Source organism: Periplaneta americana, chromosome 6 (assembly GCF_040183065.1).
Source record: "Periplaneta americana isolate PAMFEO1 chromosome 6, P.americana_PAMFEO1_priV1, whole genome shotgun sequence".
NCBI lineage: Eukaryota > Metazoa > Arthropoda > Insecta > Blattodea > Blattidae > Periplaneta > Periplaneta americana.
In genome coordinates, this window is record NC_091122.1 from 101,700,942 (window position 1) to 101,714,678 (window position 13,737).

Genomic DNA, 13,737 nt, shown 5'->3' on the forward strand with positions numbered 1-13,737 from the left:
AATCAGCAACTACAATTGTACAACTGTAAGGTGACTGCTATCTGTCTAATATTTGCAGCCTTAACTTTATTTTTTTGTTAATTTTAATTGTGCTACTTTACACTTCTCAAGGAGTGCATGAAACTTCTGTACTCGAATTCAAGTAGTAAAATAAAATATCTAGGCCTAATTTAACAGTGTATACTGTATTTTTTTTTATATTCAGGTAGGTCTACAGTTCAAATGTCGATTATCTAAATGTCAGTCATTCAAAATGTTAAAATACCCAAACCCACATTTTTAATTTGAATTTTTCATTATGGTTTAAATATTATAAAGTACAGTATTTACTTTTCTTTTCTTTTCTTTTCAAGAATTAAAACAGAAAATCAATATCCCGAATTTAAAAGAAAACTTACAAATTAAACCAAACCCTTTAACTCTGTTAAATATAGAATATAATCTAAATTTAACAGAAGAAATATTAAAATCAGAAGTAAACACTGAAATACTGAAACAATTGTCTTTAGAGACAATTAATATTAGGTACCCTCCACAAAACTGGCTTCATTTATACACCGACGGATCCATGATCTCCAGAGAACAAGGTGCCGGTGCAGGTGTTACGTGCTGTCTCTTCTCACTTTATAGACAACTTGGATATGGAACAACAAGTTTTGATGGTGAAATCATTGCAATAAGTGAATGTCTCAGGAATCTTCTATGCCACATCAATAAATTTAGGAATGCAGTTATATTGTCAGACTCCAAAGCAGCTATTCTATCAATCGTCTCTAAACACACACCTTCATCTCAAACAGCAGAAATAACTAAAAATGCTCTCTCAATTAATATCACTCAATAAAAGAATTTTATTCCAATGGATACCATCTCATTGTGGAATCCTGGGAAACGAGAATGCGGATGCTTTAGCAAAGAAGGTCAGCACTGCTACTTACAGACCTGTTACTAAATCTACGTATTACTCTGTGAAAAGATTTATTAAATCTACATACTTAGACTTCAACAAACAAAATTTGATAACACAATCCCAAGGGAAAAAATGGAACTCTCTGCATCAAAATCCACAGTTAATTCCCGATTTACCACGAAAATCGTCTGTAGCTGCATTTAGATTGGCAACAGGCCATGATTGTTTGGCTAAACACCTGCATAGAATTGGAATTTATCAGTCCCCTAACTGCCCATTGTGCAACTCAAACCAAGAAATGGATTCGGAACACCTCAAAATCTGTGCTTCATTGGCAGGTCATGATAATATCTTTGAAAAATATTGGAATGCAAGAGGTCAAATGACTTTATTGTCAAACGCCTGGCATTAGAAAACAACAACAACTTTTCTCTCACTCTATACTTAATAGATTGAGAAAGATTCCAGCTGGCAGGAACAAAGAATTTTAACAGAATGCAAGGTGCTTTGGAGTTTTCCATAGCACTCGACATTGAAGGATTTTTTGACGAAAAAAAGTAGAAAAATGGTCTAATATTCAGAGGGAAGGTAGTTCGCAATGTGAAGAATTCACATACATCAGCTGACTTGAAAACATATTACAAAATAGCTAAAAATTGAAAAGACTGATAGATGTAAGTAACCTAATAGTTATTATTTAACACATAAAATAAAGAAGTAGAACATTTCAAAATGAATGGGAATATCAGAAAAAATATTATTTACGACATAATAGGCCTATTATGAGCAAAGATAACCTAACCTAACACAAACACAAGTTGGAAGTTTCAGTATCGTGTGCTATAGAATAGACCACAACTTATACGGCTACCAAGTATTTCCACATAATTATTGTGCAAACATATCAAACAGAGAACAGGAAAACCACAAGGCACATATTTCATCTTATATTTTTGTTTCCATGGTACCAAAAGTGACATCAAAGCAAACCTTTCATGTCTGAACATTACAAGTTTTCTCTCTTGCACTTCGAACATAGATGTTTCACGTCAAAATAAGTATTGTCTTCACCTTACCTGCAAGGTGTAAGTTGAGCTTGCAGTGTCGTATCTCAAGGAAAATCGACTATCTCGGATAATAAGCGAACTTCCCGTTGATATTGGAAGACCTTCAGATTGTCTGTTGCGATCAGTTTTCATCCACAAGACGGGGTAGTCAGATGCATACTGAACAGAACACTCCAACTCTACAGTGCCTCCAATATCCTTGATTTGCTCTTGAGATATATACGATATTGTTGGTGTTCTCTGTGAAGACACTGCAAGCACAGACCAGTAAAGCTGTGTAAAGACAAGTCCAGCCTAGAAATTGCCTCACTATTCATGCCTTTGCAACATTTTTGGCTTATATGTAAGTGAAAAAAATCTATGCTACATTTAAAACCAATATTACGATTTTATTAATTTTTTTTTACTTCAACTATATCGAACTCCACATCAAGAAATTGTCAACACAAATAAATGTAGGCCTACATTTCCCCAAAAAAAGAATGAGACACTGGAATATTCAAAGTTTCAAATATAATTCACTGTGCATGATTGGACTAGGAACTCAGATAGCCTACACATACTGGTAATTGGGTGATTTAAATTCACTCTATTTTGTTTATTGTTGGAACTCAGTCCAAAACTCACTTGAAAAACTGCAAGGAAAATGTAAATGTGTTGTGTGTACATATACATAGTGCAATAACACCGAAATTTGGGCCTTCATGATGAGACTGACAAGCCTCACAGAAGACAGGTTTTCCATCCCATCTTCATGGCTCAGGAGGCTAAGGTAGAAGAGAGCAGGTTTAAGCCCTATACCCACAAATTTTTTCATTTCCTTAATACTGTTCAAACAAAATTTTACAGAGTCCTGGGATTAAACAGCCAAGTACAAGTACAATGAGATTGTTTTTCGATAAGTGTTAGTGGTCACAGAAATACAAAATTATAAATTAGGCCTATAGTACCAGTATTATAAAAAATATTGAGAAAATAGATTTAAGAATATGTTACTCTGCAACACATTTTTTAAATAATTAATATTATAATTTAGTAGATCTTACAACGTCATTGTAAATGGGGTAATTTTTTTTTTCACTTTAATAATAATAATAATGAAATTCAGAACGTTTTTAACAACAATTTCAAATAGCAATAATAATTACAATTAAATAGTAACTGTATGAGCCACAAGACGAGATGGAGACACAAGCGTTTATCCAGTCTTTTGGTCTCATGCAGGCAGGTGTCACTCCAAAATACTGACAAACAATGCTGTCTCACGACAAGAATCAAGACAGGGTTCATGATGGAACTACAACAAACACAACAAGGGCCATGATAAAAACTACGCAGGACATGGTGCTTGTCATCATCCATGTTGTGAATCTTGTTTTGGTTCATATCTTGGTCATTATCATGATTCTTGTCATGATCCTTGTTGTATTTATCATGGTCCTTATCTTTACACTCGTCTTTGTTGAGATCTTCTTTGTGGTCATTGCTGTCTTCTTCTTGGTTCTTATCGCGATTTTCTTTGTCTTTGTTATGGTCCTAACCATGGTACTTTTTGAGTTATGGTCCTTGTTGCCTTTGTCATGCTCCTTATCATGCTTTTGGTCTGTGTCATGAACCTTATCATGGTGCTTGTTGTGGTCCATGTCGTCATCATTATCATGGTTCTTACCTTTGTCCATGTCGTGGTCTTATCATGGTCTTTCTTGTCTTTGTAATGGTACTCGTTATGTTTATCGTAGTCCTTATTGTGATCATAACCCATATTGTGGTCCTTGTTGTGATCCTTATTGTCCTTTTTGTGGTCCCAGAAGTTGTCCTTGTCTGTTTTGAACTTTTGATCCATATCATGGTCCTTATTGCCTTTGTTGTGGTCCTCATCGTTGTCCTGTCATTGTCCATGTCGTGAATCTTATCATGGTCCTTATAGTGGTTCATATTCTTGTCATGTTCCTTATCGTAATCCTTATCATAGTCTTTCTTATCTTTGTCATACTCCATATCCTGATCCCTGCTGTATTTGTCGTGGTCCTCATTATCATTGTAATGGTTATTGTTCTTCTTCTTGTCTTTGTCACAGCCTTTATCGTGATTTTTGCTATCATTGTCATGGTTTTTATTATGACCTTTATCTTTATTGTCATGTCCTTTCATGGTCCTTGTAATCATTATCATGGTCATTTTCGTGATCTTTGTCGCGGTGCTTTTCGTGATTACAATTGCGATCCTTGTTGTCTTTGTTATGACTCTTACCATGGTCGTTGTCTTTGTTATAGTGCTTATCATGGTCCTTGTCGTTTTTGTCATATTCCTTAGGGTGATTGTTTTCTTTGTCCTAGTCCTTATCATCGTCCTTTGTGCCCCTGTTACGGTCCTTATAGTGGCTTTGGTGTTTCTCGTGATCCTTATATCTGTACTTGTCTTGGTCCTTCCTTATGGTGACACTTGTTTACTTTGTCTGTCTTTGTCCCTGTAGTTGTCCTTACAAAGGTCGTTGTCTCTCTCGTGGTCATTATTGTGGTCCTGGTTTTCTTCATAGTCCCTGTCGTAACTCTTACCATGGTCATTGTACAGGTCTAAGTCCTGGTCCTTGTCTTGACCCTTATCGTAGTCATTGTCGTGGTCGAAGTCCTGATCCTTATCATTACCCTTATCGTGGTTTGTTGTGGACCATATCGTGATCCTTATCATGGACGTTGTCTTTGTTTTGTTCTTGTTGTGGTCCTTATGATAATCCTGGTTGTCTTTGTCGTAGTTCTTAATGTGGTCCTTTTTAATGGTTATTTAACGACGCTGTATCGACTACGAGATTATTTAGCGTCAATGGAATTGGTGATAGCAAGATGGTATTTGGCGAGATGAGGCCAATAGATTACCTGACTTATGGTGGGTAAAACCTTGGAAAAAATCCAACCAGGTAATCAGTCCAAGCGGGAATCGCGACTTCGAATCAGTAGGCAAGTGCCTTCACTGACCAAGCTACGCTGGTGGCTACATGGTCCTTTCATGATTCTCATCCTACTCCATTATGTCGTGGTGCTTGTCGTGGTCCATGTCGTTATTCCTGTAGTGTTTCTTGTCTGTCTTTTCGTGATCCTTATAGTGGTCCTTGTTGTCTCTGTCATGTTACTTATCGTGATCCTTCTTTTCTTTGTTGTAATCATTATCATGGGTTTTTATCATTGTAATGGTCCTTGTTGTTCTTATGTTTGTCATGGTCCTTATCGTCGTCTAGGTCCTCATCGTAGTCTTGGTCCTTATCGTTTTCTTGGTTCTTATTGTAGTCCTTTCTTTGTCCTTGTAATGGTTATCGTAATCATAATCTTTGTTGTAGTCCTTAATGTGATCCTTATCATGGTGCTTGTTGTGGTCCATGTTGTGTTTTTTATGGTGGTCCTTGTCGTTTTCCTTCACTTTGTCTTTGCCATGGTCCTCATAATTGTCGTTTTTGTCTTTGTCATGGTCATTATTGCGGTCCTTGTTGTCTTTCTCATAGTCTTTATCGTAGTCCTAGTCCTTATCGCGATCCATACTGTGGTCATTGTCGTTGTCCTTGTAGGGTCGATATCGTGATCATTGTCATTGTCATTATAGTGGTCCTTATCATGATAATTAGCGTGGATATTGTTACAGTCCTTGTAATGGTCCATGTTGTGATTCTTACCATGATAACTGTTATTGTCTTTATAGTGGTTCTTATCGTGGTCATTGCCAGTATCCTTATAGTGGCCCTTATCATCGTAGCCATCGTCATTGTCCTTGTAGTGGTCAATGTCGTAATCCTTATCGTGGTAATTGTCTTTGTATCTATAGTGGTTCCTCATCGTGTGCCTTATCAAAGTCATTTTCATTGTCCTTATAGTGATCATAATCATGATCTTACCTGCTTATTGCCAGTATCCTTGTATTACTCCTTATCGTCATACTCATCACTGTCATTATCCTTGTGGTGGATATCATGATCCTTACTGTGGTCTTTGTCTTTGTCGTGGTTCTTCTCGTGGTGCTTTCGTAGTCCTTGTGATCATTATCGTAATCCATATCGTGGTCGTTATCATGATCCCTGTTGTGGTCCTTGTCTTTGTCCTTTTCGTGATCTTTGTTGTTATGTTCCTTATCGTGGTCCTTGTTGTGGCCCTTATCATGGTCCTGTTTATTGTAATGGGCCTTATCTTTCTTCTTGTTGTCTTTGCCATGCCTCTTATCGTACTAATTTTTGTTTTTGTCACAGTTCTTATTGTGGTCCTTGTCGTGATCCATAACGTGGTCCACGTCATGGTTCTTATCCTGATCCTAGCAATCCATGTCGTGATCATTGTTGTTCGTATCGTGGTCCTTGTTGTCCATATCGTGGTTCTTATTGTGATCCTTATTGTGGAAGTTATTTGGCATGGCTCATGTTGTGATTGTTATCACGGATCTTGTCGTCCTTGTCTTTATCCTTGTCATGGTCCTTATAAAAGTCGTCTTTGCCGAAGTCCTTATTGTAGTCCTTGTTGTCTTTCCCACAGTCCATATCATAGTCCTGGTTCTTGTCTTGATCCTTATCGTGGTCCTTGTCTTTGTCATGGCCCTACATTTGCCATTTTATAACACTGTTTTCTCCAGTTGGTAATTCACTTCTTGCCACAAGATTCCTTCCATACTTTTATAAAAGATAAAAGATCAGGAACTTATACCAGAAATTGACAGATAACTGATAACATTTTGACTGGTGTGTTGTTTGGAAGAGGGTGAAAATAGGCATGCACGGCCAGATGTATTCCTGCATGGTTACGTCGATAACGTTTGAACTGCGCTACAGAACTTAAGACTTTCGCATCACCAAGAATCGTCTCATTCTTTTTTGGGGGGAGTGCACCTTGTCATTACTTTATTTATACATACATGGAGAAATTATGTTGGAAAATGTCAGATTAAGTGATGAAATAAAGGTACAGGATTCACCAACCTTATTTCTAGGCCTAGGTCTGGTCAACTTATTTGAAAAAAAAAATGCTGCTACAAAAAAGTCATTTCTAATAACAAACATTTTAGAAGCTGATTATACGAGTTTTTAGGCTTTTACGGTGACTGTGATCAGGATAGGCTATACTTTTTTGCGCATTCCATTGTGTCCTGGAACTTGACACTTCCAATGTTTCGGAACTACATATAGATTCCATCATCTGGGAGAAAGGTAAGACTATAAGACAAGAGAAGTCGCCTACTCTGTTGGGCTCGTTACGACTGAGCATTCGTCTGGATTAGTCTGGCATGACGACCCCAAGAGTGTAGGCGAACTCTCTGGTTTTTCCTTTTGTCGTGGTGATGGAACCTGTACATGTTCCGAAACGTTGGAAATTTCAAGTTCAGGACATGGTGGAATACCCAAAAGCCTAACTCTGATTTTTATAGGCCCTAGGCCTACCCTCTTAATCAAATTTTCGATTTCGTATGCATCACACACGGGACTGACATCTGATTTATGTTGCATTATTTCATTATGACGTGAAAATGTGAGATGGTATAACTTTACAAAATAATAGCCTATACAATCAATGTAGATAAATAAATAGGAAACGACTTTTCATAAGATCGAGGATTAGTAGCCTAACAGGTTAGGTTAGGTTTGTTCAGGCTTTGATTACGTCTTGCATTATTATTATATCCACGCTTTTTGGTAGATAGGTAGGCCTACACAAATACATATACCACGGTCTAGTATATACAGTCACGAAGCTAGAGTTTATGTGGGTACTAGGAACAATATACTGTGCAGTTATTATTTCGCATTGTCTGTAATGAGGCGATAGTAGCGATCCTAATGGTTAGCAACTATCTATGGATGCATATTTACCACGTATTGAGCTTCGTGTCTGTATATACTAGACTGTGGATATACCCTCAACTGAAGACAGGAGTGCTGCGTAGTGCAACATAATGGTGGTAAGCCCTACCGTTTATTTCGCGTGAAAATGTCTGAGAAAATCATCGGTACGGTAGCCTACCTACATAAGGTATCCGGGGCGTTGGGTGAGTTTAGCCTACATCCTACCTTTAGAGTGGTGTGCTTTCAATTTTAAGGTTATTTTCAATTTATTACGTACTTCTTTTATCCCGTACGGGATCGAAGATTCACAAAATATTTTACATCCTGGGCTACCCACACACACTGTAAGAAATGAAAGGAAAGTACCATGATAAGAAATTCATAAAAAAAAGGTCACGCCTAAACTTGCACAGATGATGAATACGACATAACCAATTAGGCTACTACGAGGGCGCGGTAGAATGAGTCGGTAATCAGGACAGGAGAGTAGAGAGAAAATGAACACTTAAGACATCTTCACACATAAAACAAAATTAAGTCTTTACAAAATGTAAAAATTATATAAATAGCTTACCTAAAGAACTAACTGTCAGAATGATTAATCCACAAATCCACATTGTAACGAAATTCACTTCTATGAGGTTAAAACTTCTATTTCACAACTCAAACGCAGAATTAGACGTATCCTACTTCTTTATTCAAGTACATGTGAAAAGGAAAAACATTTATTTTAAAATGGTTATTTTTTCACCTCCACAATTCTATAGCTACATAGATATTATCCATTAATTCCATTCAGTTTGAACACAAACTTCTTTATACTAATTGAATAACATGGCAGCTGCCTTAGGAATAATGAATCAAAAGAACAACGGAAATATTGATATAGTAATTAATTTATAAATGCAGAGTATTTCACGATCATAAACAAACCTCTGAGAAATCACTTTGTAAAATACATAAACATGACAGGACTAAGCTCTAAGGTATATCTCAAAAGTCAACTCTTCAAACCCTATACAAGATACGAGTCGACTCGCATGAATCATTAACGGTGCATGAATTCCACAATAAACACTGGACAGAAAACAAAATATGAGTAATTCGCAGATAACCGAACAACCGAATTCTCTGCGTCACCGCCTACTGTGTACTAATGCTACTGACGCAACCTACACATTCTAAACGCTGCCACTGCTCCACCTAGGTTGTGTTGCACCCAACAGCTCGTTTGTTGAAACCAACGAGTTAGAAAGAGTTGAAACAGTTGAATTCAAACAAGGTTGAAGCCAGGGTTGCCAGATTGGTACAACTAAAAGTAGTGAAAGCTCGCTGAAAAAGTAGCCAATATTCAGAAAAAGTACCCCAATATAAATGGCAGATTTATATTTCGCGGATTATATATGTTTAACGGAATCGGAATGTTTTTTTTTCTTTTCCAAGTCTCCTTTATGAGCACTAACTTAAACTTTATAAACTTTACAATTTGCTTTATTCTGTCGAATTTCTCATCCTGAAGCCAATTTGAGAATGAAGTATCATTTAACCATTGGCTATTAAACGTTTTGGTATAAGTTACTTCTCCCATTTTCCTATTTTCAGCAATTACAGAACGAAATAATAAATATTTCCATTTTCAGTATAATCACAAAACAAAATAAATATATAAAAAGTTATTCACTATCACAATTTAAAAATGTTATTGTAATCACTTTTATAACAAACACAGTTCTCTTAAAATTATTTCACTATAGGACTCAGAATTCAATAATAATTAGCCTACATTATAATTAGGGTACAAAAAATGTCAAAAAAGTAATTCTCTAATATAACTTAAAAATTGTATATTACTTTTACAACAGATCCTAGTTCCTAATTTAAGATTATTGTAATAAACTACATCGGCATTCACAAAAATACTAACGCTTGAAGTGAAGGAAAAACAGGAACTGATTATTATCTGCCTGCAGATTGTACTTCGCTACTGCATTTCTGCTGGCACTGGTCATGGTGAAACGAGAAAATCCCCTTACACTAGCTTGGTCATGTGACATTGTGCAATATACTGTATGTATTTCGCATAGGTAGGCTACTTCGTTTCTCGTGGTTAAGGTGGTGGTAGAATAAGGCGAAACGTACACTGTAAAAAGGTTTTTTCCACGGAGTGGAAGACTATTATTGCACCTATTATTATTAATTTTTCACAAATTCAAATCAGAAAAAAATAGCCCAAAAATAGTCCCGAAAATTTTTGAGTAGCCCAAAAAGTCGCAAGTAGCCCAATGATAAAAATCAATAGCCAATTCAAATTTCAAGTAGCCCAATTGGCTATTTGTAGCCCAATATGGCAACCCTGGTTGAAGCACTGTAGTTGAAGCTGAAGCACAATCTTAATACTGTAATGTTGCCAATTTAGCGACTTTTTTTTCACACACTCGGTTGGTATTCCTGTGCAAATCGTGAGGAACGATGACATGTGTGACGTAGAAGGGAGTGTAGGAGAAAGAAGTGGGGATTCACGTTCTGAGAGTACTTATGCTACAGACCTAATAAAAACAATTAATATTAGCGGAGAAAAATTCGCTCCGGCGCCGGGAATCGAACCCGGTTCCTTGGTTTTACGTACCAAGCGCTCTTGCCATTGCGCTACGCCGAAGTCCAATCCACAGCACCAGACCGAACCCATCTCCTCCAGTGTTCCCCCCCCCCCCTTGTGGCCTGCCTCCAAGTTGGACATATATGTTGACATTATATGAAGTCAACTGCCATTATACAAGGAGCGCACTCAGTTGAGAGACTTGGTGGCCGGTAATATGCACAGTAATCTGTACAGTTATATGCACTGTTGTTCGGAGAATCTACATAAAGATTATTATTATTTTTTGGTCCTACAGAATACATCTGTTACGGTAACAATATTAGAAGAGAAAAATTCGCTCTGGCGCCGGGGATCGAACCCGGGTCCTTGGTTCTATGTACCAAGCGCTCTCATCATTGAGCTATGCCGAAATTCAATCCACAGCATCGAACCGAACCCCTCTCCTCCAGTGTTTTTTTTCCCTTTTTGGCCTGACTCCAAGTTGGGCATATATGTTGACATTTTACATTAAGTCAACTGCCATTATACAAGGAGCGCACTCAGTTGAGTGAATTGGTGCCCGGGAATCCACAGTAATATGCATTGTTGCTCGGAGAATCTATGTAAAGATTATTATTTTTTGGACCTACAGAATACATCTGTTATGGTAACAATTAATATTATAGCTGATTGGCTGAGGCAAGTGAGCCTGGGCCTCAGTTGAGTGAATTGGTGGCCGGGAATCCACAGTAATATGCACTGTTGCTCGGAGAATCTATGTAAAGATTATTATTTTTTGGACCTACAGAATACATCTGTTATGGTAACAATTAATATTATAGCTGATTGGCTGAGGCAAGTGAGCCTGGGCCTCAGTAACTTGACTTAATTAAACTAGAATTTTGTGTTTTTATTTAACATATTGGTTATTTGAATTAATCATATAGCATTGCACAGTTATATTACTGGTTGCTCTGTATGGTTGTGAAACTTGGACTCTCACTTTGAGAGAGGAACAGAGATTAAGGGTGTTTGAGAATAAGGTTCTTAGGAAAATATTGGGGCTAAGAGCGATGAAGTTACAGGAGAATGGAGAAAGTTACATAACGCAGAACTGCACACTTTGTATTCTCCACCTGACATAATTAGGAACATTAAATCCAGATGTTTGAGATGGGCAGGGCATGTGTCACATATGGGCGAATCCAGGAATGCTTATAGAGCGTTAGTTGGGAAGCCAAAGGGAAAAGGGCCTTTGGGGAGGCCGAGACGTAGGTGGGAGGATAATATTACAATGGATTTGAAGGAGGTGGATATGATGATAGAGACAGGATTAATCTTGCACAGGATAGGGACCAATGGCAGGCTTATGTGAGGGCGGTAATGAACCTGCGCATTCCTTAAAAGCCATTTGTAAGTAAGCGTTGTAGGAGTATTTAAAAACTTTGAGATGTATATAAATCTGTCTTGCAGTAAAATTTTTCCCGAGGCCTGAGATGTTCTGGCTTCAGCATTTCGCATGTTTTTGCGGGCTTTGAGGTTGAACTTGGAAAGCTGCAGCTGAGGCACATTTCTTGTAGCCACCTGGTCCTGTTGGAATTCACCCATCCATCAGCTTTCTCTTCTCCCATCCATAGACTGGTCTCCTGTCAAGGACTACATCAAGGGTGGGATGTGGTGAGAATAGCGGTGGTGGTTCATCTTCATAAATAAGGTATAAATAACATAAAAAAATTCTCGCTGTCCAAGAGGCATGAGCCCACACTGTTCTCTCCCCTTACGTCTCAGTTTATGACTTATGCGAGGGTGTTGTACTATTGTACTTCGTAGTACAGTGGTAACTGTAGTTCATTGTTGTGTGTTTCGGGGGAAATGGAAACCGAAACAGATGCGAGCAATAATGATGGCATAATTAATTAATTGTTACAGTAGCCTTTTTCGTGAAGAAATAATATTGATGGAAGAAAAGTTTTAGAGTCCTATGCCATCACTGACAATTTTTCAGAAAGATAATCTTAAAACGTGAGCTTTCAATACACCTTTGTATAGGAAAAATAAATGGTTATGTGGTAATGTAGTGCAAAACAAACTTTTCTGTTGACAGTGCTTGTTTCTGTCGAAAAAAGAACAGTGTGGTCTAGTAAGAGGCTACAGCGACCTGAAAAATATTTCCAGAGGAATTTCAGTGCATGCTTTTTCAGTTGAGCATAATGTGCATTGTTTCATCACAATGAAAGTTACTGAAACGAACTCAGCATAACTTATTTAGTGAGTAACATTTTATTAGTTCTCGTTGTTAATAATAATAATAATAATAATAATAATAATAATAATAATAATAATAATAATAATAATAATAATAATAATAATGAATATCATCAGTAATAAACATTTTGTATGGGGGGGGGGGAGATTATTTAAACTGTGGCCTTTGAGCATTATAAGCAGAACAGTGTTATAAACGGAAATGATTAATGAAATGGAGAAAACAATTTAGACACCACTTCATAGGAAACATATTTTATGGTGCATTAGTTACAGTGCAAATGCAAATAATAGCTCAGTACTCTCAAAATTACTGCACACTACATAGAATTCAAAGAATGACTAAATTTTACAGCAAGAACAGGAATGTATTGACAAGGAGACTAAGTGTTAAAATCTTTTCATACAAAGGAAAGAACTGGTAAATAGATCTTCGGACCGTGAGTAGAGAGTGAAATTTTTTTCTTGCACTTATGGTGCAATGACCCTCAGTATAGTCACAGCAACATATTTCTTCACCATGCTTTTAAAAAATTACAAGTTTTGCAAGTTATACGGAACTTTTTACTCATTTCTGATACGAAAAAAGTGCTACAAGTGGGATTTGGTAGCATTACAAGAAGTAAAATTATGGAGGATTACGTATGAAATGTCCAGGGATTGTATTAAAAGAGCATAATAAACGGAATAGCGTTTGGGAGCGTATTAACGAGGTTTTACTGTAGTTATATCATACCTCACTGAAGATTTCAGTCACTGACCACTATTTCTGGACCATCTGTTTAATTCCTATGATTTGAACAAATAAATAGGCCACAGTACACTCAGACCATTTTAGATGGCCCTACAAGATCAGGCGCATATGTTGAAGTTGGTGGGAATGACGATGTTCTAAAACAGTGTCATAGCATCTCTGTATGTTTTACTTATTCTCTGTTTAAATCTTGTCTACTATAATCATGTAGTTCAAAATTATTTTGCAAATTCAATAATTATTATGAACTCAAATTATGTGGAGGTAAGTGGTAGCATAGTAGTTAAAGTGCTACTCTACAAAGCCAAAAGTTGTTGGTTCGATTCTCGGTAGGATCATGAATTTTTCAAATTA

The 13,737-nt window shown here is 37.0% G+C and overlaps 1 protein-coding gene across 3 annotated transcripts in view; it reads right to left on the reverse strand.

Moving 5' to 3' along the window:
- The window catches only part of LOC138701567 (lachesin-like), a 49,411-nt gene extending 40,386 nt beyond the window's left edge, over positions 1-9,025 (reverse strand). The window contains exons 1-3 of one of the 3 annotated variants that reach the window (XM_069828589.1): positions 8,720-9,025; positions 8,361-8,478; positions 1,987-2,228 (exon numbers count right to left, since the gene is read on the reverse strand). In XM_069828589.1, coding sequence (XP_069684690.1) covers positions 1,987-2,228; positions 8,361-8,403 — 285 coding nt within the window. In that variant the 5' untranslated portion in view covers positions 8,404-8,478; positions 8,720-9,025. The remainder of the gene's footprint in view (positions 1-1,986; positions 2,229-8,360; positions 8,479-8,719) is intronic. The other 2 variants (XM_069828588.1, XM_069828587.1) reach the window with 2 other exon arrangements.
- Between the last annotated feature and the right edge of the window lie 4,712 nt (positions 9,026-13,737).